This window comes from Polyodon spathula, chromosome 38 (assembly GCF_017654505.1).
Source record: "Polyodon spathula isolate WHYD16114869_AA chromosome 38, ASM1765450v1, whole genome shotgun sequence".
Classification (NCBI taxonomy): Eukaryota; Metazoa; Chordata; class Actinopteri; order Acipenseriformes; family Polyodontidae; genus Polyodon; species Polyodon spathula.
Genome location: NC_054571.1, coordinates 2,713,142 through 2,738,493, shown reverse-complemented (window position 1 = coordinate 2,738,493; position 25,352 = coordinate 2,713,142). Strand labels below are relative to the sequence as shown.

At 44.0% G+C, this 25,352-nt stretch overlaps 1 protein-coding gene across 1 annotated transcript; it reads right to left on the bottom strand.

Annotated features, from left to right (window-relative positions):
• Positions 1-19,228: 19,228 nt before the first annotated feature.
• On the bottom strand, positions 19,229-24,686 carry LOC121304611 (ribonuclease T2-A-like). Its single transcript, XM_041235838.1, has 7 exons — positions 24,577-24,686; positions 24,398-24,455; positions 24,249-24,304; positions 23,000-23,063; positions 21,590-21,675; positions 21,139-21,252; positions 19,229-19,736 (listed from the first exon to the last, which is right to left on the bottom strand). The coding sequence occupies exons 1-7, from the start codon at positions 24,663-24,665 to the stop codon at positions 19,502-19,504; spliced, it is 702 nt and encodes a 233-aa protein (XP_041091772.1). The 5' UTR covers positions 24,666-24,686; the 3' UTR covers positions 19,229-19,501.
• Between the last annotated feature and the right edge of the window lie 666 nt (positions 24,687-25,352).

The window sequence follows — 25,352 nt, the reverse complement described above, 5'->3', positions numbered from 1 at the left end:
CGCGGCCGTGCCTTTACCAGGGGAGACCCTCGGGGACCCCTGCGCTCCTCTGACTGTGTGACTCCCCCCTGCACACCACGCGGCCGTGCCTTTACCAGGGGAGACCCTCTGGGACCCCTGCGCTCCCCTGACTGTGTGACTCCCCCCTGCACACCATGCGGCCGTGCCTTTACCAGGGGAGACCCTCAGGGACCAACACACTTTATTTATTTTACATACTGTGGATCTCCTCAATGCTACTCCTAGCTTTCAGTACCTCTAGTCCAGCCATGGCAGGGATGCATGCAACTAACACCTCTTTGCTTACCGGTACATGAAATACTGGTAAAGTAAACTAGATGTGCTTGGCTACACTGTAATGACACAGAGCTTAATAGAAGTATTCTTATGCCCCAAAAAGTCCCTCATTAGGTAAAGTTATCCGGGTGACTGGAGATGCTCAGCTAGAGGTCGTTTTAATAAGCAGTTATTCCACTGAAACAACATGCAAGCAGACTGTGATTATCACCACAGTGTTCAGAACCCAGACCACAGCCACGCTGCACCACATTCTCACTTTCCATTGCTCAACACTAAACACGAGCTGCCTGGAGGCAAAATGAAACGAAATCCGTAAACAACAAGTCCTTCAAACTGAAGAGAGGAGCTTCTGAACAGAACGCTCAGCCTTTTTACACATGCAGTTGATTCGTTTAGAAAGGACCTGCAGCTGAAGCCAAAAGTGTGGCATCACCTAGAATTGTAGACATAAACATCACACACATCACAAATAAGCTACATGGACAGAATTTAGATGCCTATTGTCTATATCACTGATTACTGACTGGAAATTGAAATTCTCACACCCAGAGGTTTCCATGCAGGCAGCTATGTGTGCTGATAAAGTTGCACATGGCTGTATGTATACAGGACAACTGTGATTGAAATGCAGACTGGATAACATTCACTTCAATGATTTCGCGAGCTCTATTTACTTTGAAGCAATGTTTTTTTGCCCTTGCACTTTGGCAAACTCCTACTTTGCGCATGTAATGAAACAAGTACATAACCCTAGTGTAGATCAGTAACCATAGCAACTGACTTTACAAGCGAAGGTAAACAAAGCAGCATAAATAATCTGTTTTACAGTAAATCCATTAACTAGAATTCCCGTCGCTCGAAGGGAAAATTCCCATCTTAAACCCTTTCGTGTACAACCAAAACTCCCTGAATGAAATCGAAAGCAGCGTGCAGATTTTACCAGTTTGCCAGTGCCTGCACAGTATATATTGTACCCATACTTTTTTTCCTTTTTTTCCTTTAATGAACAACAAGGTTTTGATGGTAAAGCAACGACAAATGTAACAAGATGCAAGTATTTTATGAACATTGTAAATGAGTGAAGTTTTGATCAATTTGGCTGTTTATAAGATTATCCCAGCCGTGTTTCTCTTTTGTAGAACAATACCACTCAGATTCACAGAGAACTACTGGTAAGAGCTTCCTTTGGAAGTAACATTCATTCTTTTCAGTTCTTCAGACTGTCAGATGGTGGGGATAGAAGGGCGTGTCCTGTCCGTCTGCACGTCACACATACACGTGTGCGCACAGCTGGAGAATCGCTTCTCAGGCTGTGCTTAAACATTGTTAATTCTCTACTGCTCAGCACATGCTGGTGCTATGCATCACGGTCATCATTTGGTTAATAACACTGATAATCTCGTTTTGGACGTACAGCCGGGGTGCGGATAGATGTTACTGACACACTTCGCTTAAACAGTGCAGCAAACAGGCCATGCAAAAAAAAAAAAAAAAAAAAAAAAAAACAGGCCAGCTTTTATGTAGAGACCAGATGTTTTCCGATCATGTCAGAATTTCGTGGAAACCCTTTAGATCCAGGGTTGTTTTTGTACATTTTCCAGAAATAAATAAATAAAGCAGCTTGAGTTTTTAAACGTCCTTGACCCCAGTTTAAATTATTTTCATTTAGTTGTTTTTAGTTTTTTTTTTTAAATGATGTCTCAATCCTAAAATTCTAGGCAATGCTAAAGTTCTGTCCGTAGCTGGATATAATGAAACTCTACTTGCTCTTTAAGAAGACTTGCTGTGTGTTTCTGGCTGAACTTTTAGTCCTGGCTCGAAAGACTAAGCTTTTTGGATCATCACCTCACTGACTGGGAGGTCCTCGCTCTCCCAGATAACACTTGTGTAACCCCACCCCCCCTCCCCCTGGGGGGGAGGGGGAGGGGCTCCCTGCCTTCTCCAACCACAGAACAGCTTCACACCCCTCCCTCGGCATTCTGGTCTGGATTTCAACAGGAGACCTCGCGTCCAAGTGTGTTTCAAAGGCAGCTTGCTTCAGTTACGGGATATCAGCATTGCTGTGACTTTGTTATAAGAACATAAGAACATCAGCCCATCTTGCTCGTTTGGTTGTCAGTAGCTTATTGATCCCAGAATCTCATCAAGCAGCTTCTTGAAGGATCCCAGGGTGTCGGCTTCAACAACATTACTGGGGAGTTGGTTCCAGACCCTCACGATTCTCTGTGTTAAAAAAGTGCCTCCTATTTTCTGTTGTGAATGCCCCTTTGTCTGATCTCCATTTGTGACCCTTGGTCCTTGTTTCTTTTTGCAGGTCGAAAAAGTCCCTTGGGTCGACATTGTCAATACCTTTTAAAATGGCAGTCCCAAGTCAATCCAAAATACATTTGCACCCCCCCCCCCCCCCCCCCCCCCCCCCCCCCCTAACACTACGCATTTACCATGGTTCATCATGGTTTGCCATGTTTTAAAATATGCTTTACCATACCTTTATGGGCCTGTGGCAATGTTGCCCCGCCCCTGTGTGCATTTCTGTGTTGTGTGTTAATGTTGGTTAATGTGTGGTGAAATATCGTGTATATCTGTGTTCTGTGTAACACGAGTGGTTAAAATGCATATTTGTATTTAGGCACAAGGATTGCACAGCACTTCACGTGCAGGTAAAATGTAGTAATATGTGCGCACTGGGAATTTTATTCATTCACGTGCAGTTGTACCGAGACTTCAGTTGAATGATTGATTAGCAATCGAGTCTCGGTACATGTTTTCACTCACTCGGGGTTGTGTGTTCGGTGAGTGGAGAACGGGATTGGAGACGGAGGTAACAGCTTGAATAATAGTTAAAGCTAGAACAGCTCGCGGTGTTTGTCTCTGTGTTTTGGCTATCAGTGCCGTGTCCTGTGTTTTGTTTGTCTTTCAACCTTTTATTTTCTGTTTGTTTAATCTTTAAAAGCTGAGCGCAAGCAGGCGCTCAGCTTCACCAAACTCCACGTCTTTGTCTGTTCTGTGTTGGTTCCTGTTTCTGGGCTGAGAATGATTAATGATTTAGGCTGAGAATGATTAGAGAGATGAGGCATGTGCAGAAATCTATTATTTGAAATATGGCAAACAATCAACCACGGTAACCTTGTGAAAGAGAGTAGTTAGTGGTTGGTTGCTCCTAATTTCTATTATAATTAGTAAGATGACAGAAACAGACTGTACCTGCCAAAACCCTGTTGTATCTGTTTCACTTCTCCTAAAATATTTCCCACAGTAAGTATAAAAGAATAGCTTGCTGCAGCCAGTTTAGATTCTGCTAGCTGATATCACAGAGCTAGACAGACCAGCCCCTGTGAGGATGCAGTGCTGTTGTGTATTTGGGATCAGCCTGGCCCCTCCTCCTCAGGTATGCTCTAATCACAGACAGACACAGAACCCACCTCCTTAAATTCCATTCTACTGTGTTTAGAAGCAGGCGCTTCGCAACACTGTATACTTTCTTTATCTTGCATTAAGATTAAGCGAGATTGCTGTTGTTTGAGCTCAAAGCAGCACGTCCACATCCTTCTATTATGACTGGATCTGAAGTACCTGGTGCAAACTAGAGAACGGCACTACATTTTATCAAACACGCAGCTCTGGCCAAAAGCTTTGCAGCACCTGGAATTTTAGGATTGAGACATCACTTAAAAAAAAAAAAAAAAAAAAAAAAAAAAAAAAAAAAACTATAGGAACATAATTTAGATCTTTTATTGAACATCCATGTAAACAAAGAACCATGTCACATTTTTTCAATGTGTTAACGTCACATTCTTCAGCAGCTTTCATTTGGCTTCATGAAGCACAATGAGTTCATTCTATAGGGTTGATGCTAAACCTTTGGCCACAGCTGTAGTTCTTTAACAAGATAATACAGTAAGAGCGATCTGTTAGATAGAATACAGGCTCAGTGAGACTGCCTGTTGCTTTGGTTTTATTTTGGTATTGAAATATCTCTAGCCAGCACGCTCTGCTATTTATATACAGGGGAGGTCAATGTGCCCTCAACTAATGTCAGGGGCTTCCCAGCAATCTCTTCCTGAAACCGGGGCAGCGCATTCAAAATAAGATGGTCTTACTGGGGAACAAGTCACAGAAACAGAGCTAAATAAATACATGCACCACAGTGTGCTGAGTATGTGCGATTACCAGAAATGCATTGTCTTATTGCCGTGCCACTTAAACTCCCAATTAAAGTATAAAAGAATGCATAGTTAATGTGTGCTTGGTTTCTTCTGCATATTAAAACAGAGATACTATGTGAATAACTTCAAATTGGATTGTTTTTTTTACACTGGGGAAAAAAAATGACATTTCTGGGAAGCCCTGTGTTATCAATTGACAAGCTGCCAGACATGTGAAAGCACTTAAAGAGGTTTATATGAGGCTCGGTTTTCTAAGGCTGTGAATCTTTACTTCCCTGGACAGTGTACAATTCTACTGCCATTTCAATATGCTCACTGCATTGGCAAGATACAGTTAAAGATGAGTCCCCTATAACCCCAAGATCCTTTTCAAAGCTCCCCATTTCCATTGCATTCGTTTAGTAACACAGCAAGCATGAAGCATATAAAGAAGAGGCCATTCTGCCCACTAGAGCTCGTCCAGTTTTGTTTGATCTCAAAACTCTCTGTGTCAAGAAGAGTCTCCTTCAGCAACATGACTAGGTAACCCATTCCATCCCCTCACCACTCATTGTGTGAAGAAGAGTCTCCTTCAGCAACATGACTAGGTAACCCATTCCATCCCCTCACCACTCTCTGTGTGAAGAAGAGTCTCCTTCAGCAACATGACTAGGTAACCCATTCCATCCCCTCACCACTCTCTGTGTGAAGAAGAGTCTCCTTCAGCAACATGACTAGGTAACCCATTCCATCCCCTCACCACTCTCTGTGTGAAGAAGAGTCTCCTTCAGCAACATGACTAGGTAACCCATTCCATCCCCTCACCACTCTCTGTGTGAAGAAGAGTCTCCTTCAGCAACATGACTAGGTAACCCATTCCATCCCCTTACCACTCTCTGTGTGAAGAAGAGTCTCCTTCAGCAACATGACTAGGTAACCCATTCCATCCCCTCCCCACTCTCTGTGTGAAGAAGAGTCTCCTTCAGCAACATGACTAGGTAACCCATTCCATCCCCTCACCACTCTTTGTGTGAAGAAGAGTCTCCTTCAGCAACATGACTAGGTAACCCATTCCATCCCCTCACCACTCTCTGTGTGAAGAAGAGTCTCCTTCAGCAACATGACTAGGTAACCCATTCCATCCCCTCACCACTCTCTGTGTGAAGAAGAGTCTCCTATCCTTTGTCCTGAGTCTATCTCCACTTCATTTCCAGATGTGTCCTCAGATCCTGGCTACTGTACTGCACTTACTGTATTGGTTTGGGTTATCAACTACTTTTAACGTTTTAAAGACTCATCAACCCCTTGTTCTAGGCTGAATAAACTCAATTCCCTCAGCCTGTCTTCATAGCTCATTCCTTCACGCCCTGAGATTAGTCTGGTTGCTCTTAATTGGATCACCAAGGGCACAATGCCCTTTCGGTAATGTGGTACATCAGAACTTTTTACCGCAAGAAAGCAATCATTTTTAACTAGAGAACAAAGTGTTCCTTTGTTACTCCCTCTAGCGTGGCAATGGTTTGATGAAATCCAATCTCTCTCCGTGTTCCCTGAACCGCTCAGTTGGGTTGAGTGGGTAGTTTTGGCTGTGAGGTGCAATAGCGGACGTGACCGTCTGGTAATTGTATTCCTAGCAGGCATTTCAAAACCTTTTGTCTGCTGCCTGCTACCACTTGCCCTGCATATCTCCCCATGAATCACATCCTTGCCCGTCTCTGTAAATGAATATATCTGTGTGGAGCCTTTCCATCGATGACATGAAAAGATAGGAAGGTGACTCTTATCTAGCAGTAAGTGCTGTCATTAACAGTGATACTTAGTAATACTCCAATTACTTCAATGCAATTTATCATGTGCATGCTAAAATATGTGTTATTTTTCTTCTGCTGTGCAAAGCAGTTTACTCTGCTCTACTCTACTGCCCCAGTGATTACACACAGGACTACTGCCCTGCCCCAGTGATTACACACAGGACTCTACTGCCCTGCCCCAGTGATTACACACAGGACTCTACTGCCCTGCCCCAGTGATTACACAAAGGACTCTACTGCCCTGCCTCAGTGATTACACACAGGACTCCACTGCCCTGCCCCAGTGATTACACACAGGACTCTACTGCCCTGCCCCAGTGATTACACACAGGACTCTCCTGCCCTGCCCCAGTGATTACACACAGGACTCTACTGCCCTGCCCCAGTGATTACACACAGGACTCTACTGCCCTGCCCCAGTGATTACACACAGGACTCTACTGCCCTGCCCCAGTGATTACACACAGGACTCTACTGCCCTGCCCCAGTGATTACACACAGGACTCTACTGCCCTGCCCCAGTGATTACACACAGGACTCTACTGCCCTGCCCCAGTGATTACACACAGGACTCTACTGCCCTGCCCCAGTGATTACACACAGGACTCTACTGCCCTGCCCCAGTGATTACACACAGGACTCTACTGCCCTGCCCCAGTGATTACACACAGGACTCTACTGCCCTGCCCCAGTGATTACACAAAGGACTCTACTGCCCTGCCCCAGTGATTACACACAGGACTCTACTGCCCTGCCCCAGTGATTACACACAGGACTCTACTGCCCTGCCCCAGTGATTACACACAGGACTCTACTGCCCTGCCCCAGTGATTACACACAGGACTCTACTGCCCTGCCCCAGTGATTACACACAGGACTCTACTGCCCTGCCCCAGTGATTACACACAGGACTCTCCTGCCCTGCCCCAGTGATTACACACAGGACTCTACTGCCCTGCCCCAGTGATTACACACAGGACTCTACTGCCCTGCCCCAGTGATTACACACAGGACTCTACTGCCCTGCCCCAGTGATTACACACAGGACTCTACTGCCCTGCCCCAGTGATTACACACAGGACTCTACTGCCCTGCCCCAGTGATTACACACAGGACTCTACTGCCCTGCCCCAGTGATTACACACAGGACTCTACTGCCCTGCCCCAGTGATTACACACAGGACTCTACTGCCCTGCCCCAGTGATTACACACAGGACTCTACTGCCCTGCCCCAGTGATTACACACAGGACTCTACTGCCCTGCCCCAGTGATTACACACAGGACTCTACTGCCCTGCCCCAGTGATTACACACAGGACTCTACTGCCCTGCCCCAGTGATTACACACAGGACTCTACTGCCCTGCCCCAGTGATTACACACAGGACTCTACTGCCCTGCCCCAGTGATTACACACAGGACTCTACTGCCCTGCCCCAGTGATTACACACAGGACTCTACTGCCCTGCCCCAGTGATTACACACAGGACTCTACTGCCCTGCCCCAGTGATTACACACAGGACTCTACTGCCCTGCCCCAGTGATTACACACAGGACTCTACTGCCCTGCCCCAGTGATTACACACAGGACTCTACTGCCCTGCCCCAGTGATTACACACAGGACTCTCCTGCCCTGCCCCAGTGATTACACACAGGACTCTACTGCCCTGCCCCAGTGATTACACACAGGACTCTACTGCCCTGCCCCAGTGATTACACACAGGACTCTACTGCCCTGCCCCAGTGATTACACACAGGACTCTCCTGCCCTGCCCCAGTGATTACACACAGGACTCTACTGGCCTGCCCCAGTGATTACACACAGGACTCTACTGCCCTGCCCCAGTGATTACACACAGACCTCTACTGCCCTGCCCCAGTGATTACACACAGGACTCTACTGCCCTGCCCCAGTGATTACACACAGGACTCTCCTGCCCTGCCCCAGTGATTACACACAGGACTCTACTGCCCTGCCCCAGTGATTACACACAGGACTCTACTGCCCTGCCCCAGTGATTACACACAGGACTCTACTGCCCTGCCCCAGTGATTACACACAGGACTCTACTGCCCTGCCCCAGTGATTACACACAGGACTCTACTGCCCTGCCCCAGTGATTACACACAGGACTCTACTGCCCTGCCCCAGTGATTACACACAGGACTCTACTGCCCTGCCCCAGTGATTACACACAGGACTCTACTGCCCTGCCCCAGTGATTACACAAAGGACTCTACTGCCCTGCCCCAGTGATTACACACAGGACTCTACTGCCCTGCCCCAGTGATTACACACAGGACTCTACTGCCCTGCCCCAGTGATTACACACAGGACTCTACTGCCCTGCCCCAGTGATTACACACAGGACTCTACTGCCCTGCCCCAGTGATTACACACAGGACTCTACTGCCCTGCCCCAGTGATTACACACAGGACTCTACTGCCCTGCCCCAGTGATTACACACAGGACTCTACTGCCCTGCCCCAGTGATTACACAAAGGACTCTACTGCCCTGCCTCAGTGATTACACACAGGACTCTACTGCCCTGCCCCAGTGATTACACACAGGACTCTACTGCCCTGCCCCAGTGATTACACACAGGACTACTGCCCTGCCCCAGTGATTACACACAGGCCTCTACTGCCCTGCCCCAGTGATTACACACAGGACTACTGCCCTGCCCCAGTGATTACACACAGGACTCTACTGCCCTGCCCCAGTGATTACACACAGGACTCTACTGGCCTGCCCCAGTGATTACACACAGGACTCTACTGCCCTGCCCCAGTGACTACACACAGGACTACTGCCCTGCCCCAGTGATTACACACAGGACTCTACTGCCCTGCCCCACTGCTATAATAAAATCAGGGGTTCTGATTTCCGGTTTTAACTGACCTCTGGGATATACATATACAGCTACGGCCAAAAGTTTTGCATCACCTTGAATTTTAAAATTGAGACATCATTAAAAAAGAAACCGCAACATTGCGTAACCGTTGTACAGTATTTCATGTTAGATTTTCGAAATGTCACATTTTTCAATCGTCATCAGTTTTTCGTTCGGTTTATGGAAAACTAGAAGAGAAGAAGAGAAGAGAAGAGAAGAGAAGAGAAGAGAAGAGAAGAGAAGAGAAGAGAAGAGAAGAGAAGAGAAGAGAATAGAAGAGAAGACAAGAAGAGAAGAGAGGAAGAAGAGAAGAAGAGAAGAGAAGAGAAGAGAAGAGAAGAGAAGAGAAGAGAAGAGAAGAATCATATTGCAGCCAAACCTGAAACATTCACAGGAGGCTAGAAGTGTGTGACAAAGTGTGGAGAAGATTGGTCGGCAATCAAAGCAGTTCACCTGGTTTAGTGTGACAGAGGGACGGACACACAGACACGACCAGTGTGAAAGGGTCCCCATGTTTTTAATGAGGACCCTAAAAAAAAAGTCATTAATGACCCCATTAATGACAGTTTGGAGGGATTATCTAAAGACAGACTATGTGTTCCCATGAGAAACGGAAACACAAGCGAGTGCCAGCATAATGCAATGTAACAAGTTCATACAGAACGCATTCAAATCATGTTACACAAACATGAAATCTGATGCAATCCCAGCCATTCCTGTGACATGTTTAACCATCATGAAATCAATTACGCCATTGGGGTTTCCGTTCTAAGATGCAAAACCAGGCACAACCATTGCCAAAGTTGTCCCTTCCGCTCCTGGTCTTTGCTCCAACCCTGTTCTCAAATGTTTAATTGAACCAATTAAACCTCCATTCAGACCCTGAAGTAGTTAATTATATAATTTTACCTGTTAAACCTGGAGTGGAATAGCCCTCCAGGACCGGGATTGGAGAGCCCTGCTTTAAACACTACCCACATATATACCACTCATCACTTATTAGCTACAAATCTCGTAAAAGAGAACAAAAACCACATATTAAACCCTGACCACGAGACTTCTTTTAACATTATCTATTTACACAAAAAAGAGAAATTGCAATACCTATACACTTTGATTTCTTCAGGAATTGTAAGCAGCATATGCCCCTAAATCCAATACGAACCATCTATATACACCAACTCTTATTGTTCGTCGTGTGTTTGGTCCCGCTGCTTCACTTTGTAGCGTGCCTTCTCTAGGGGAAGGTGACCCTTAAATGCCAGCTGGACGACAACTGCTTGCTGGCATTAGTCATTCATCGAATTCATAGACTTCATTTATCACATACTGAGCATCAAAAGAAACTCATCACTTATATTTGAGCATCAAAAGAAACTCATCACTTATATTTGTGCATCAAAAGAAACTTATCACTTATATTTGGATAAAATTCGGTAGATATGATCTAAAAATGACGAACTCCGTTTTAGAGCAGGCGCAGTGACATTTTATTGTGTTGATTAACAACTGATAGCACGAAGATGCTGCAGAATGTTTTATCAATCTCGGGCAGGTATTGTGACTCTTGGTCTCCCGGTTGGTGGCCTGGCCTTGACAGAGTGTGTCTGGTTATACCGTCTCATCTGGTTTGAAATCACTGGCTGTGAGCACCCAAGACAGCGAGCCACAGTGCCCTGCCCCAGTCCAGTCTCCAACATGCCGATCGCACAAAGGCGCTGCTCTCTTGACTTGACCATTTTCTTTATTGCTTTTAATCAAGCTTGCAATACAACAGCTGAAATCAGTCCACATCCAGTGTCCAATCAACTTTCTCACTAATTAACTAAGGTCTTCAGTCACAGTAACTCAAGCGCGTCATGGGCAAGGATAAATGATCGAGTGATTAAAAAGAAACCAAAAAGCATTTCGTCAACGTCCATCATAAATGTGTTAAAACAGTGATAAGTTTCTTTTGATGCTCGGTATAGTTTGCCAGCATAAGCCACTTGTCCTGCCCGCTGGCATTAGTCATTCATCTAATTCATATACTTCATTCATCCCTCATAGTTTGCCAGCATAAGGGCTGCTAACGAGCTCCAATGGGCAAGGCAGTGGCCAAACTCAGATATCAATGTACCCATTCATAGCCATGTTTAAGAAGCTTCATATATATATATATATATATATATATATATATAATATATATATATATATATATATATATATATATATATATATATATATATATATATATATATATTATTATTATTACAGTGCACTATAACATTACACTGATGAAACATTAGTTTGTCTAATTAACTTGGAAGCAGGATTTTGAGATCAATCATCTAGGAACCAGACGAGCATAGACGAATGGCCTCCTCTGGTTCGTGTTGTCTTCGCATGTTCTATTAAATATTATATTAAACATTATTACGAGACCATTGCTGCTTTTCCTTGTGCTGTCTTCTAACAAGGAGCCAGTGTCGTCTGTCTGATTTTGCTTCAAAATAAAAACAGAAAACGAAAGACGTGCATTGGAATTGTGGTCACTTTGACTACTTTGGGCGCTCTTGCATTGCAAATAATTAGTCTCCCCTGTGAATTTAAAGCATGTGAGCTAACTTCAATGTTGGATCTGGACTGATCAATGAGGAATCTTCTAAGCTTCTTTTGTACTTTTAAGAATGAAAAGAAAATGCCATAGTATTTGCAACAACTGCTGTATTGTTACACTGCAGCGCCCCCTCTTGGTTGGTTTGTGACATAACACATTACCATTCTCCTTTGTATTCATCCCATCATCCTACATGCAAGGCTAGATCTTGGAGACTATGAATGGATGTTTAGAATGCGAATGTGGATGTAGGTCATAGTGAATTTATTTGTCATGGTACTGGCATTTGGCATATAAATTTCACACAGCAAGGATTTGTTTTTTTTTTTATTTTTACAGCTTTATTGAGACTAGCAGTACATCTAGCCTCCCTGACTGTAGGAATCACACAGCCTTGCTTTTACCAGGACCTGGAGTTTCTCACACGTTTTGCTTGATTGAGGGTAAAGTCATGGATCACTTATTGTTACAAACACGCTATTATCACGAAATGCCCTTTTGAGTTCTGTTCACGGCAAATAAAAATAGATAAATAAATACATTTAAAAAAAAGCTTTTAATTTGAACTAGCTTGATATGCTTAAGAAATGCCCTGTTCAATAGACATGTTGAGTAACACATTCGGGGGTGAACATCATTGAATAACCCTCTGCTGGCCTGTGTATATATCAATGATATAATGCAACAGCCGGGCAGTGATCTCCCATTGTTCTGTATGGAGCTCAGCCATTCTGTAATTTCTCAGCAACGGCACGGTCAGTAAAACACAGCTCACAGTTCTACTGATGAAACGCTCAAGCCCCGCCCTCAAACAGTGAAAGCTGAAAAGCTCTTCTTATTGGACGCTGTCTTCTGGTTTGAATGCAATAACTTTCTTTTCCAGTGCAGCTTTCTGAACAATACTGATGCCATTAAAGGATGTGTTCAGCATTGAAGAACCATTTGAAGCTAGGTGATGCTTCTGGTAATGTATCATGATGGGTACTCTCAATAAACTGCCTGTGTGCATGCAGAACAAACCAATCAAAACCACCCTGTTTCAGTGCTCCACGGATCCTCTGCTTTGCCCATGGTGCTGCCTGCCAATACTCAGATCTAAAGTGTTTCTGCAGACAATGAAAGGTCTCTTCCATCCCTGAGGATCTTCATCCGTTCCTGGAAAACAAAATGCCATGCAGAGGAATGCATTGCTGCCACCGGTAAGAAGGCAGCTGCATGCCGTGTTCTGTGACTAGTACGATAGATACACTTTATTAGGGCCTGTTCACCCAGTGATAATGCACTCCCTCCATCCGTGCCAGGATTGTGAGTGACGGGTTCGAGGAGCGTGGCAACAATTGATTTAACAAAGGAATTTGGAACTGGAATTGAAGAATTGATTTAACAAAGGAATTTGGAACTGGAATTGAAGAATTGATTTAACAAAGGAATTTGGAACTGGAATTGAAGAATTGATTTAACAAAGGAATTTGGAACTGGAATTGGAAATATATACCTGGATATGGAAATATATATATATATATATATATATATATATATATATATATATATATATATATAGATAGATACACACACACACACACACACACACACAAAACACAAATAAACAGCAAAAGAGGAAAACGTTAAAAAAATAAAAGTTATGCTAGAATAAGGCCAGCTGTTCTATTTGCGTTTGTAAGTTTACGACATAAAGACGGCTTTGCACTGTAAAGGTTTTTAATAGATTCCTGCTTGGCACCATACATACTATATAATTCAGAGGCAGACACTTTGATGCTCTTACAGATTGCTGCTGTTGGGTTTTTTTTGCAGCGAAATAAATGGAAAAGAAATCTAACAAGTTACTTGGGGCTTTGAATGACTTGCAGTTTTTCACCGACAGGCCTCACTGTTCTTTTTTTCAGGGATTTGAATCCAGATTTAAAAAGCAAGAGATTTGTTAACTACAGGTAAAACACATTCCAATAAAGTGGACTCACCACAGCCATTCATAAAAACTAGAAGAATTACTTGTATGAAAATAAGATTGAATTTTTTTTCCCCCTGAGAGAAAGCAGCTGCCTTTACTGTCTCCATTTCTATAGACTTCCTCTTTTGGGTTGTGTTTGTCTTGCAGGACAAACTTGTTTGAGTTCTTTTCTCTGTTCGTTGTTTGTTTTTATGATGAGCAGACTCTAGAGGGCTGGAGGTTTCACAAAAACGCATCTTGAAAATATCTAGTCCTGTCTGGATTTTTTATTTGTTCATTTCACTGTCCGCATTGTTCCTCAGGCCATATTTCAATCATACTTTTAACCCTTTAAAAGGTAGAAGGGGCGTATGTTTCCCACAAATTTCGACTGATATTAAGGCTAGTTTAATTGTAGCTTCTCAAGCATAACAAGTTATAAAAAGTTCTATAGCACTAATCTTGGTTAACTCAGGCAGTCCAAAATTAAGGCTAATCAGTCTGTTGAACCCCATCTTTAGAGACTGGAAATAAATACAAAAGTCTTTATATATTAGTGTGTTCGATTTGTTTACTTTTTTAACCCTTTAACCTCTTAGTCCTTTAAGGTACAAGCGACATGCGTGTCCCACAAATAAAAACTATGCTGACTCTCTTATTTTTTGCGACAAGGGGCACGAAACAGGGTTTAAAATGGACTCACAGGCTGGATCTGGTCGTCCAAACGGTCAGTTTCCTCCTCTTGAAACTCGAGCCGATCTCCAATGTGTTTGAAGAAGAAACCGTTTGAACAAGCGCTCAATTCCTTGTGTGCCTGAAGGGGTTCATTTTTTTTTTTTTTTTTTTGCAGAATACAAGACACCCAACATACCACCCAGCTACCCGAAAAAACCAACCTGGTGTAGTACCACCTCATGCAGCTGCAATCTTTTAAATGAAAACCCGTGTTTTCTGTCAAAGCATTTGAGACCCGTGTAGTGAACGGACAGGCATGGCATGGGCAATGAATGGGATTGCTACGCAAGCTCCAACATTTCAATATTAACAACACAGTCAGCCACCTTCAAACGTGCAAAATGCTATTTTGTTAGCTCTGTAAAGCCTCTGGTATATGGTATACCATCCATCCATCATTTGTAACTGCTTAATCCTATAGAGGGTTGAGCCAGAGCCTAACCCAGCACACACAGGCTGCAAGGCGGGACTACACCCTGCATGGGATGCCAGTCCATCGCAGGGCAACTAAGAGAGGCCAATCCACCAAGCCAGCATGTCTTTGGAATGTGGGAGGAAACCGGAGTACCTGGAAAAAACCCTTGTGAACACGAGGAGAACAAGTAAACTCCACCCAGACAGACACCTGGGGCTGGAATCAAACCCAGGACCCTGGCGCTGTGAGGCAGCAGCGCTAACCACTGCGCCACCATGCTGCCCCTATTGTAAAAGTTTAATACTGATAACCACGCGTCCCTTTCCTCAAATTGTATTCTCATTCCACAAAGCAATTCTGAACACAATGAGCGTCAGCCTTCAGACTAGAGCCCTCTCCCGACTGCTTGTTCTGCTGCTTCTCTGACTCTTGTCTTTCCCAGCTCTGGGCAAACCCAACATATCCAAAGCTGTATTGGTTTCATGTAACCCTGGCTGGGGCATCATCTCCCTGCCCTTTTCAGCTTGCCCTTGTTCCATGGCAAGATTCACCCAATTCTGCTCGTTTGCCAGCTTGTTACTGAAATGTTTCAGCTTGGGTGAATGTTGACAGCTGGGTGGAGAATTCCTAGCAGGGGGTTTCCAGCCAGCGAGAGCTGCATACCCCATTTTGGGCACAGCAGGCTTGTCTGGCCCCGCTTTGGAAGCGCCAGCCCTCCGGTAAAAGGTATTCGTCAAACCCTCTTTGAACTTCTTCCACCCAAGATGATACATCTCCATGAGCTGTATCATTTTCTCCAAATGGGAGAAAATATAAAATAATTACAATAGATACATATATATACGAAGAAGAAGAAGAAGAAGAAGAAGAAGAAGAAGACAAGAAGAAGAAGAAGGAAGAAGAAGAAGAAGACACTCCCAGGGATCTGGTGAGGAGAAGGAGTTATGGAAACACAGAAGTACCTGAATGCAGGTAAACGCTGTCCTGTGGCTTTCTTAGAAACAACTGTTTAGTTAGTACTCCTTGCTGGAGTTAGGTTTTAGTTTATTTTATTTTTTGTTTGTTTAAAATGCTTGTAAATAATAAACATGAGCAGCTGCACTTCACTGTGTATTTCTTTTAAAACATCTTTCATATATATGTGTGTGTGTGTAAATATTTATTATTATTATTTATTATTATTATTATTATTATTATTATTATTATTTTATTATTTCTTTCCTAAGAAAGAAAAAAAGAAGAACAGTGTTTGGAGTGTTCTCACATAACGTCACGAAGTTTTGCCAAAGAAAGAGAAGAAAAAGTCTATGACAACATCATTGACAAGCGAAGAAAAATCACTTCAAAAAAAAAAAGAAAGAAGAAGAGAGGTAAAAGAAGACTAACAGAAAGGAACAGAAGAGAAGAAAGAGAACAAAAACATTTTTCTTGAAGCGCAAGAGAAAAAGAAAAAAGTGGTTCAAGAAAACCCGTATCATGTTATCAAGGATTTATGCGTTTAAAAATTAGAACACAGTCTAAATACCAAATGTTTAAATCATTCCATAGTGTGTTTTGTTGGTTTTATTTTTGTGAATTACAGTAATTTAAGTGATTTATTATCGCTTCTTTTGATTTATTTGATAACTTGCATGATTATTATTATTACTCCTTGATATTATTACCACTGTATTATTTCATTTAAACCTTGTATTGCCACGTTTCCTCACATCAGCATTGCAGTGCTTCAAAACGGGTTCTTTCTCTTAAAGTTCAGATACTGTTGTAGTATAACATTGAGAGAGTACAACTTAGTTTTTTTTTTTTTTTACCAGGGGAGACCCTTCTGATTGTCTTTATAAAAAAGAAACGCACCAAGTTATTTGGCATAGTAAAATACTAAATACCAAATGTTTAAATCATTCCATGAAAGGAAGTTATTTTTGTTGGTTTTATTTTTGTGGATTACGGTAATTTAAGTGATTTACATTAGTCTTTCTTCTTTTGAGCCTTTATTTGATAACTTGCATGATGTACTGTATACTGTGATATTAAGGTTACCGCGGTATTTTTTTTAACGGTTATCATACCGTATAAACTTCATACCGTCCCATCCCTAACCGAAGCGAAGCCTGAGGGAGCTTTCACACTGCCACGCCCCGCAAAACTGCATCCCAATTCTCTGATTGGACAGAAAAATCGAGATCACTGCTATCATTGGTTGCTCCAAGTGACTCTGTGACTCCCCCTGCACACCACGCGGCCGTGCCTTTACCAGGAGAGACCCTCGGGGACCCCTGCGCTCCCCTGACTGTGTGACTCCCCCCTGCACACCACGCGGCCGTGCCTTTACCAGGGGAGACCCTCGGGGACCCCTGCGCTCCCCTGACTGTGTGACTCCCCCCTGCACACCACGCGGCCGTGCCTTTACCAGGGGAGACCCTCGGGGACCCCTGCGCTCCCCTGACTGTGTGACTCCCCCCTGCACACCACGCGGCCGTGCCTTTACCAGGGGAGACCCTCGGGGACCCCTGCGCTCCCCTGACTGTGTGACTCCCCCCTGCACACCACACGGCCGTGCCTTTACCAGGGGAGACCCTCGGGGACCCCTGCGCTCCCCTGACTGTGTGACTCCCCCCTGCACACCACACAGCCGTGCCTTTACCAGGGGAGACCCTCGGGGACCCCTGCGCTCCCCTGACTGTGTGACTCCCCCCTGCACACCACACGGCCGTGCCTTTACCAGGGGAGACCCTCGGGGACCCCTGCGCTCCCCTGACTGTGTGACTCCCCCCTGCACACCACGCGGCCGTGCCTTTACCAGGGGAGACCCTCGGGGACCCCTGCGCTCCCCTGACTGTGTGACTCCCCCCTGCACACCACGCGGCCGTGCCTTTACCAGGGGAGACCCTCGGGGACCCCTGCGCTCCCCTGACTGTGTGACTCCCCCCTGCACACCACGCGGCCGTGCCTTTACCAGGGGAGACCCTCGGGGACCCCTGCGCTCCCCTGACTGTGTGACTCCCCCCTGCACACCACACAGCCGTGCCTTTACCAGGGGAGACCCTCGGGGACCCCTGCGCTCCCCTGACTGTGTGACTCCCCCCTGCACACCACACGGCCGTGCCTTTACCAGGGGAGACCCTCGGGGACCCCTGCGCTCCCCTGACTGTGTGACTCCCCCTGCACACCACACAGCCGTGCCTTTACCAGGGGAGACCCTCGGGGACCCCTGCGCTCCCCTGACTGTGTGACTCCCCCCTGCACACCACGCGGCCGTGCCTTTACCAGGGGAGACCCTCGGGGACCCCTGCGCTCCCCTGACTGTGTGACTCCCCCCTGCACACCACACAGCCGTGCCTTTACCAGGGGAGACCCTCGGGGACCCCTGCGCTCCCCTGACTGTGTGACTCCCCCCTGCACACCACACGGCCGTGCCTTTACCAGGGGAGACCCTCGGGGACCCCTGCGCTCCCCTGACTGTGTGACTCCCCCCTGCACACCACACGGCCGTGCCTTTACCAGGGGAGACCCTCGGGGACCCCTGCGCTCCCCTGACTGTGTGACTCCCCCCTGCACACCACACGGCCGTGCCTTTACCAGGGGAGACCCTCGGGGACCCCTGCGCTCCCCTGACTGTGTGACTCCCCCCTGCACACCACACAGCCGTGCCTTTACCAGGGGAGACCCTCGGGGACCCCTGCGCTCCCCTGACTGTGTGACTCCCCCCTGCACACCACACAGCCGTGCCTTTACCAGGGGAGACCCTCGGGGACCCCTGCGCTCCCCTGACTGTGTGACTCCCCCCTGCACACCACACAGCCGTGCCTTTACCAGGGGAGACCCTCGGGGACCCCTGCGCTCCCCTGACTGTGTGACTCCCCCCTGCACACCACACAGCCGTGCCTTTACCAGGGGAGACCCTCGGGGACCCCTGCGCTCCCCTGACTGTGTGACTCCCCCCTGCACACCACACAGCCGTGCCTTTACCAGGGGAGACCCTCGGGGACCCCTGCGCTCCCCTGACTGTGTGACTCCCCCCTGCACACCACACAGCCGTGCCTTTACCAGGGGAGACCCTCGGGGACCCCTGCGCTCCCCTGACTGTGTGACTCCCCCCTGCACACCACACAGCCGTGCCTTTACCAGGGGAGACCCTCGGGGACCCCTGCGCTCCCCTGACTGTGTGACTCCCCCCTGCACACCACACAGCCGTGCCTTTACCAGGGGAGACCCTCGGGGACAACATTTGTTATGTTCTTACAGATTTTTTTTTGAAAGTGGTATGCTGACACTTCACTGATACATATAGCAAATACAAGTCAAACATTTATTTCTATAATACTGTTTTTTGTTGCTTTTATATGAGAAAATATAACATAGAAAGTTATATGGCAGATTTTCAGTTCCATCAGGAAAATAAAGTGTTAAAAATTGATGCCGTTTGGCTAGATTGCAGCTGATAGGGTTACTAACAATTTTTACATTGGCCACTTTTTTTATTAAATACGGGGCGCCTTAACTATTCACAGTGCAAAGCATTAAATGGATTTACAGAAATAGCAACATTGTGAAAGGGGGCTGGCATAAGAAAACTAGCTGGCAGGTCAATCAGCAAGGCAGCGTGAAACAGATTCCCCTTCACTGATTAACGTGTATGTATAGAAACTAGATACGAGCATATTCCTTTATCAGGCAAGACCCCCTCTCTCTGTTCTGTACTGAGGGGGTGTGGGGGCAGTTTGATTTCATAACAATATCCAAAGAGATAATGTTTGACAGAACATCAACTTTGAATGATTTACAGTGATATACAAAATGGGTTATGATGTCTGATATGCTTACCTCATACTCTTGGTAAGTTTTATCATCTCTTGGTTTAATACCACTGGAAGTCAAACGGCTATATGATACAAAAAAAGCTGTATAAAAATTAATGCAAAAAAACCAAATGACGTCCATACCTGACTTTAAGAAGGATGTTGATTAGAAGTTGTCACTCATAAACTGATGGATGCTTAAGGTTACTGTATCAGTTTTAATCATTTACACTAACTTGGGAGAACAAATGGGTTAACAGGCATCAGTTGAGTTTTTATAGGAGAGTAGAAAAGTCAGGGTAAAACACTGACAATCACAAGCCCTGGTTATTCAAATGAACTGCCTTCCAAGCAATCAGTCATAAGGGTTGATGTTATGGGGAGGGTCATAAAATAAAATCCTTTATAAAGCACTTGATACAATCTTATAATATCAATCATAATTCATGGGCAGCATTGCGTGGTTAGCAGTAAATTTACAGTATAATCGTAAATCTCGAAAAACTACTCACTTCTAAATCTTTTGTAGTCATTTTTGTATTACTTTAGTATAAATACATGTTAATTTGGATTCATATGTTGTTTTTCTCTGACTTTATGTGAACGAAAAGACACACATTTGCCCGTTCTCCCATTGGAAATAGTGATATTTTGAAATATCACTGTCCTGGTCACAAAAGCAAAGTTTGTGGGGAATAATAGTCATTTTCTATACTTTTGAGGCATAAGCAATTAGGAAATAACACTTACTACCCAGGAACAAAAACTGTGTTGCATAGTGTAACCATATGTAACACTGCACACTACTATCATAAACGAGATAACGCTCTATTCGAATATAACACCAGCAATGCAAAAGAGCAGGCTTTCATCCCCTCTGTCTGCATGGTTTCATTCCAACTGAGCTCGCAGTGACTTAACTCACCCTTAGCTGAAGTAATAATTCACTTAATTATGCCTTTGCAATTGTTGTACTCTCTTAAACAGGTGGAGATGGCAACATAACTATAACATGTTATAAATAATCTGCAACTTTAGGAGCTGAGAACAATGAAATCATTGCATTATAATTATTGTATCAAATAATGCATGTAATTAAATAATAATATTGTGATTGACAATGAGACTAGTAATGCTCACAATTGTTATCTTGTTTATAAAATGTTTTCTTTCATAATGAATCATATTCTAAAAACACATTTAAGTAGAAGATGCTTGTGGTAAAATCTGAAATGAAAATGTTTTAATATGGCAAATATTTGCACATTTTTCCTGGTTAGCCCATTTCTACCTAAACACATAAAAATAAAGTCATTGTGGTCACTGATGCAATAATATATGAGTACCCTCCTTCAGCAATTTTGGAAATTGAGCCCCATTGTAGCCTCTCTAAACAGAAAGTGGAACTGTAGACTTGTAACCCAAAGATTTTCTTGGAAAGACTGTCAGTGGCATCACTGATAGGATTTAGCTTGGAAAACCAACCTGAGAAGATCTTCTGAGCGGTAAAGTTCCAAAGCTTTCTCAAAGTACGGCTTTGGCTGATCAGATCCAATGAAGTCCTTGGCGCAATATCCATGTTTCATCCATTCATGATTCCTAGGATCAGATCAGTAATAACAATCAGTTTGTACTGTAGTTTCCAATTCATTACAATCAATCCATTGAGAAGTACACCTAGTGAAGGCTCCTTTGTTTTGTTTAATGTTATATTATCACTATGGTAACATCAGACTCATAAACATAATGCAGGCTCGCTGTGTGATGCGTTAGGTCTTGGACTGTGCATTTTACAAAACTACAGCATTAAGTGGAATGCAACGCTATGCCCCTGTCCACACCAAGCATTTCTTAGTGTCTTCAGAATCATACTTGAATCCACCTACTTGTACTGAAACCAGCTCAAGAGGGAGGTGGATTGGGAGACACCACTTACCAGAATTTTTTGGTTTCACGTATGTAAGTATTTTGATCAGCGCTGCCCAAAAATGTCCAGTCTGTCCTCATGATTTGCTGATAATTCTGGAATATATAATGAAACAGAAGTGAAGGAGTATTTAATACAACATTACTTGGCAGGGTGTGTGGAGGCTCTGGGAGAAAGATAGGAACCTCAAAGTTCTTGATCTCTGTAAGTTTAATTCTAATGAGAGCTGCACAGGATTTGTAAGGTTCCATTGGTGAATAGGTTCCAGTCCTAACCTCAAATGTTTGACACTGTTCACAAGCAAGCTTCTTTCAAGCTCATTGATAGACGATGAGTATTTAAGCTCGAGTCAAACAAACAGACACCAAACACCGCCGCCCCTCTTTATTACGACAGCGTTTTACACAATATGGGATCATTAGGAATTGATATGGCAACTCGGTATTGATTACATTGCTCACTGCAGACCACATGCAACTGAGCAATATCACTTCTCGTCTCAACAGCACCTGTGTCTTCCTCGTTACCTCGCTCAAATTAAGTGAATTTAAATTAGGTTACTGAAATAAATGATTCCATTAACCCACCAAGTCACTTAGTATTTGCATTTTGTAATGCGATTTTAAAAAGTGAGAGAAATCATTTTAAACATCTTCTTATCTATACCCATAATCTGTTTTGGAAATTCTCACACACAAGTACACATGGAGGCCTTGCCTCCGTCCATCACCTGGGAGAAACATTTTCACAAAAGGAAATAAATAAATAAAAAGGTATAGAATTAAAAATAACAATAGGAAAAATGATGAGTGCTGAGCCAGTGATGCCAGTGATCTTTAAAAAGTGGATACACAGTTTTATAGCATAGATGTAATCCATTCAACCTGAGATATTGTCTTTTTTATGTCATAAGTGCCAAAAAGCAAAGCTGCAAACTTGCCAAAGCAGTTTGCAATCTTGTTTTCTTTTCCTAAAATAAACGCACCTGACTGTGCTGGTGATAAAAGCAGACTTGACTTCATTTATTTGATATTTTCCTCCATTTTTGTAAACTTTTTTTTTTTCAAACTAAAACTTTTCTAGAGGTATTACTCAATGAAAAACTCTGCCTCTATATCTCACCCCCCACCCCCCTCAAAACAACCCCCAACCTCAAAACACATCTCCAATTCCTGCATGCAGGTACAAAGTACCAGAGACGCACAGTTTATAGAGCTTCAAGTCAGCATTGTTATGAACAGGGTCAAAAGCTCGGAAACTTTGTTGATTCTACCCAAAACTTCACATAAATACCTTTAGCACCAACTGAGGCAACTGCTTCTACTCTGCCTCCTAGCCAGCGCTCTGGGTATTGCCTGACATGTATTTATCTAACTTGAAAAATAGAATGATTGACTACAGAAAAAATGTAGTCCTCACCTCAAATGTATTAAAGAAGTCGTCTGTCAATGGATCTGCATCAATTACTTTCACTTTATCAGGCCTGTTGAAATAACAAGTTAAAAAAGCCCAATCAGGACAACAGGAAATGAACAAAAAACATTTAAGAACAAGAGAAGACCATTCAGCCCATCAGTGTTCATCCGGCTCCTAGCAGAACTTTATCACGTTGGGCCTTAAAGGATCCCAGTGATTCATCATCAAAAGCATGACTAGGTAACCCATACCATCCCCTCACCACTCTCTGTGTGAAGAAGAGTCTCCTTCAGCAACATGACTAGGTAACCCATTCCATCCCCTCACCACTCTCTGTGTGAAGAAGAGTCTCCTTCAGCAACATGACTAGGTAACCCATTCCATCCCCTCACCACTCTCTGTGTGAAGAAGAGTCTCCTTCAGCAACATGACTAGGTAACCCATTCCATCCCCTCACCACTCTCTGTGTGAAGAAGAGTCTCCTTCAGCAACATGACTAGGTAACCCATTCCATCCCCTCACCACTCTCTGTGTGAAGAAGAGTCTCCTTCAGCAACATGACTAGTAACCCATTCCATCCCCTCCCCACTCTCTGTGTGAAGAAGAGTCTCCTTCAGCAACATGACTAGGTAACCCATTCCATCCCCTGACCACTCTCTGTCTATATCCAGGTATTTTCCAGCTGTGTCACCTGGTCCTGGCTTCACTGTGTACCACTTCAAGTATTGGTTAGGGTTGATTATGTCAACTCCTTTCAGGACTTTAAAGACTTAAATCAAGTCCCTCACCTCCCTTATTGCTTATGTTGTAGTTGGCTCTTGTAATGCTACAATTTCCATATTTCTCGAGTAGCATTACAAGAGCCAATCAAATCGTGTGAAAGCACAAAGTGGGCGGAGCTCATTTGCATACAAACTCCAGACTTAGCTGGCCAGTTAAATATTTAGCTAGGTGTTAAATCTAAGAGATTTAAGATTTAGTTAAATATTTCGCTAAATGTTAAATCATGTAATTAGATTTATAAATTATATCTGAATGCACACATTTAAAAATATATTTATTTATTTTCACAACATTTATAAATCTGGGGAAAAAACACAAGATTTAAGTAAAATTTGGAAAAAAAAGACATGTTAACATATTAACACTTTGAGAGGTTTGAGAGAAGAGCGACTAGGAGGTTATCATCAGGAGAATCCCAATCCCACTCCTTCAATACAATCCTAGAATATGTAAATATTATGCTTCTTACCACAGTCCATGAAGAGTCCATTTATTCGAGTTGCATGCTGGATTGCCTTTCAGATTCTACAGAGTACAATAATGGTTTTATTATTGTATATTGTTTAGCATAAACATTATTGGAGGTAACAAAAAAACTGCAAACAAGGAATTACTGACCGGGTCTTTGCATTCTGTCTTGGCCCAGCGCTGGGTCAGAAGTATCGACGAAGGAGTTCTTGAAATGAAGTAAAACAAGAACGTAAATCAATACATGAATACAGAACCAGTAAATCAACTGTTAGCTGTAACACTGAAAGCGAAAACACCAACTCAAACTCCACATAACACATACATACCCACTGCAACGCACACTGTTCACAAGCAAGCTGTGAAAGGTAGAGTTGAGGAGAACCACAATGAACAGGGAGCACTTCAGCAGGGACATGGTTCCTAGGAAATCAGCACAGTCTGGTTGATGTGTGTGCAAAGCTGAAGGCTATTTATTGTAACAGGCAGGGGTGTGTTTAAGAGACATGGGCGTTGCTTTGATCCGCCAAAAAAAAAAAGACTAAATACATAACAAGTCACTAGAACACAGGCTTCAGCGAGGCACTGGAGAGCAATTCCATCTAGACATCTTGTGACGTCACAAACTACAAGGGTCCCTGTGGCAGAGCAAAGCTCTGCCCTTTTAAATTGGCAGGGATGGGGTTAACTTCCCCTGCCTGCCTGGGTTTATTATGTTCAGGTGGCTGGGGTTGATTAGTTGATTAGGTTGATTAACGATCAATCAGCGCCCAGCCACCTGATATAAAAGGAGGCCTCTGCTTCTCATTTGGGGGAAGAGGGAGCTGAGGAAGCAGGTTGGGTTTTTTTGGGTTGTTTAGAAAGTTTGAATCCAGTGAAGGCATTGCCCAGCCTGGAAACTGTTATTTTTGTAAGTTTTGCTTTTTATCTTTTTTGTGTTTAAATTGCTTTGTTTTGGCCCTTGTGCTCTTTCATTTTGTGTTTATTTATAATAAAATAGTTATTTTTTTGAACTGCAGTCTGTCTCTGGGCCTCTATCCACTCGCCAGCCTGCCACAGTCCCAAACTGACACAGAAACTCCAGAGCGAGTTATTTTCCATTAAC

Excerpts from the sequence above, each read along its gene's own strand:
- LOC121304611 (XM_041235838.1), bottom strand. The coding sequence starts at position 24,665 with ATGTCCCTGCTGAAGTGCTCCCTGTTCATTGTGGTTCTCCTCAACTCT. Across the intron at positions 24,456-24,576 it reads AACAGTGTGCGTTGCAGTGG|AACTCCTTCGTCGATACTTC; the intron begins GTATGTATGTGT and ends CTTCATTTCAAG. Across the intron at positions 19,737-21,138 it reads CGCTCAGAAGATCTTCTCAG|CCGTTTGACTTCCAGTGGTA; the intron begins GTTGGTTTTCCA and ends TGTATCATATAG.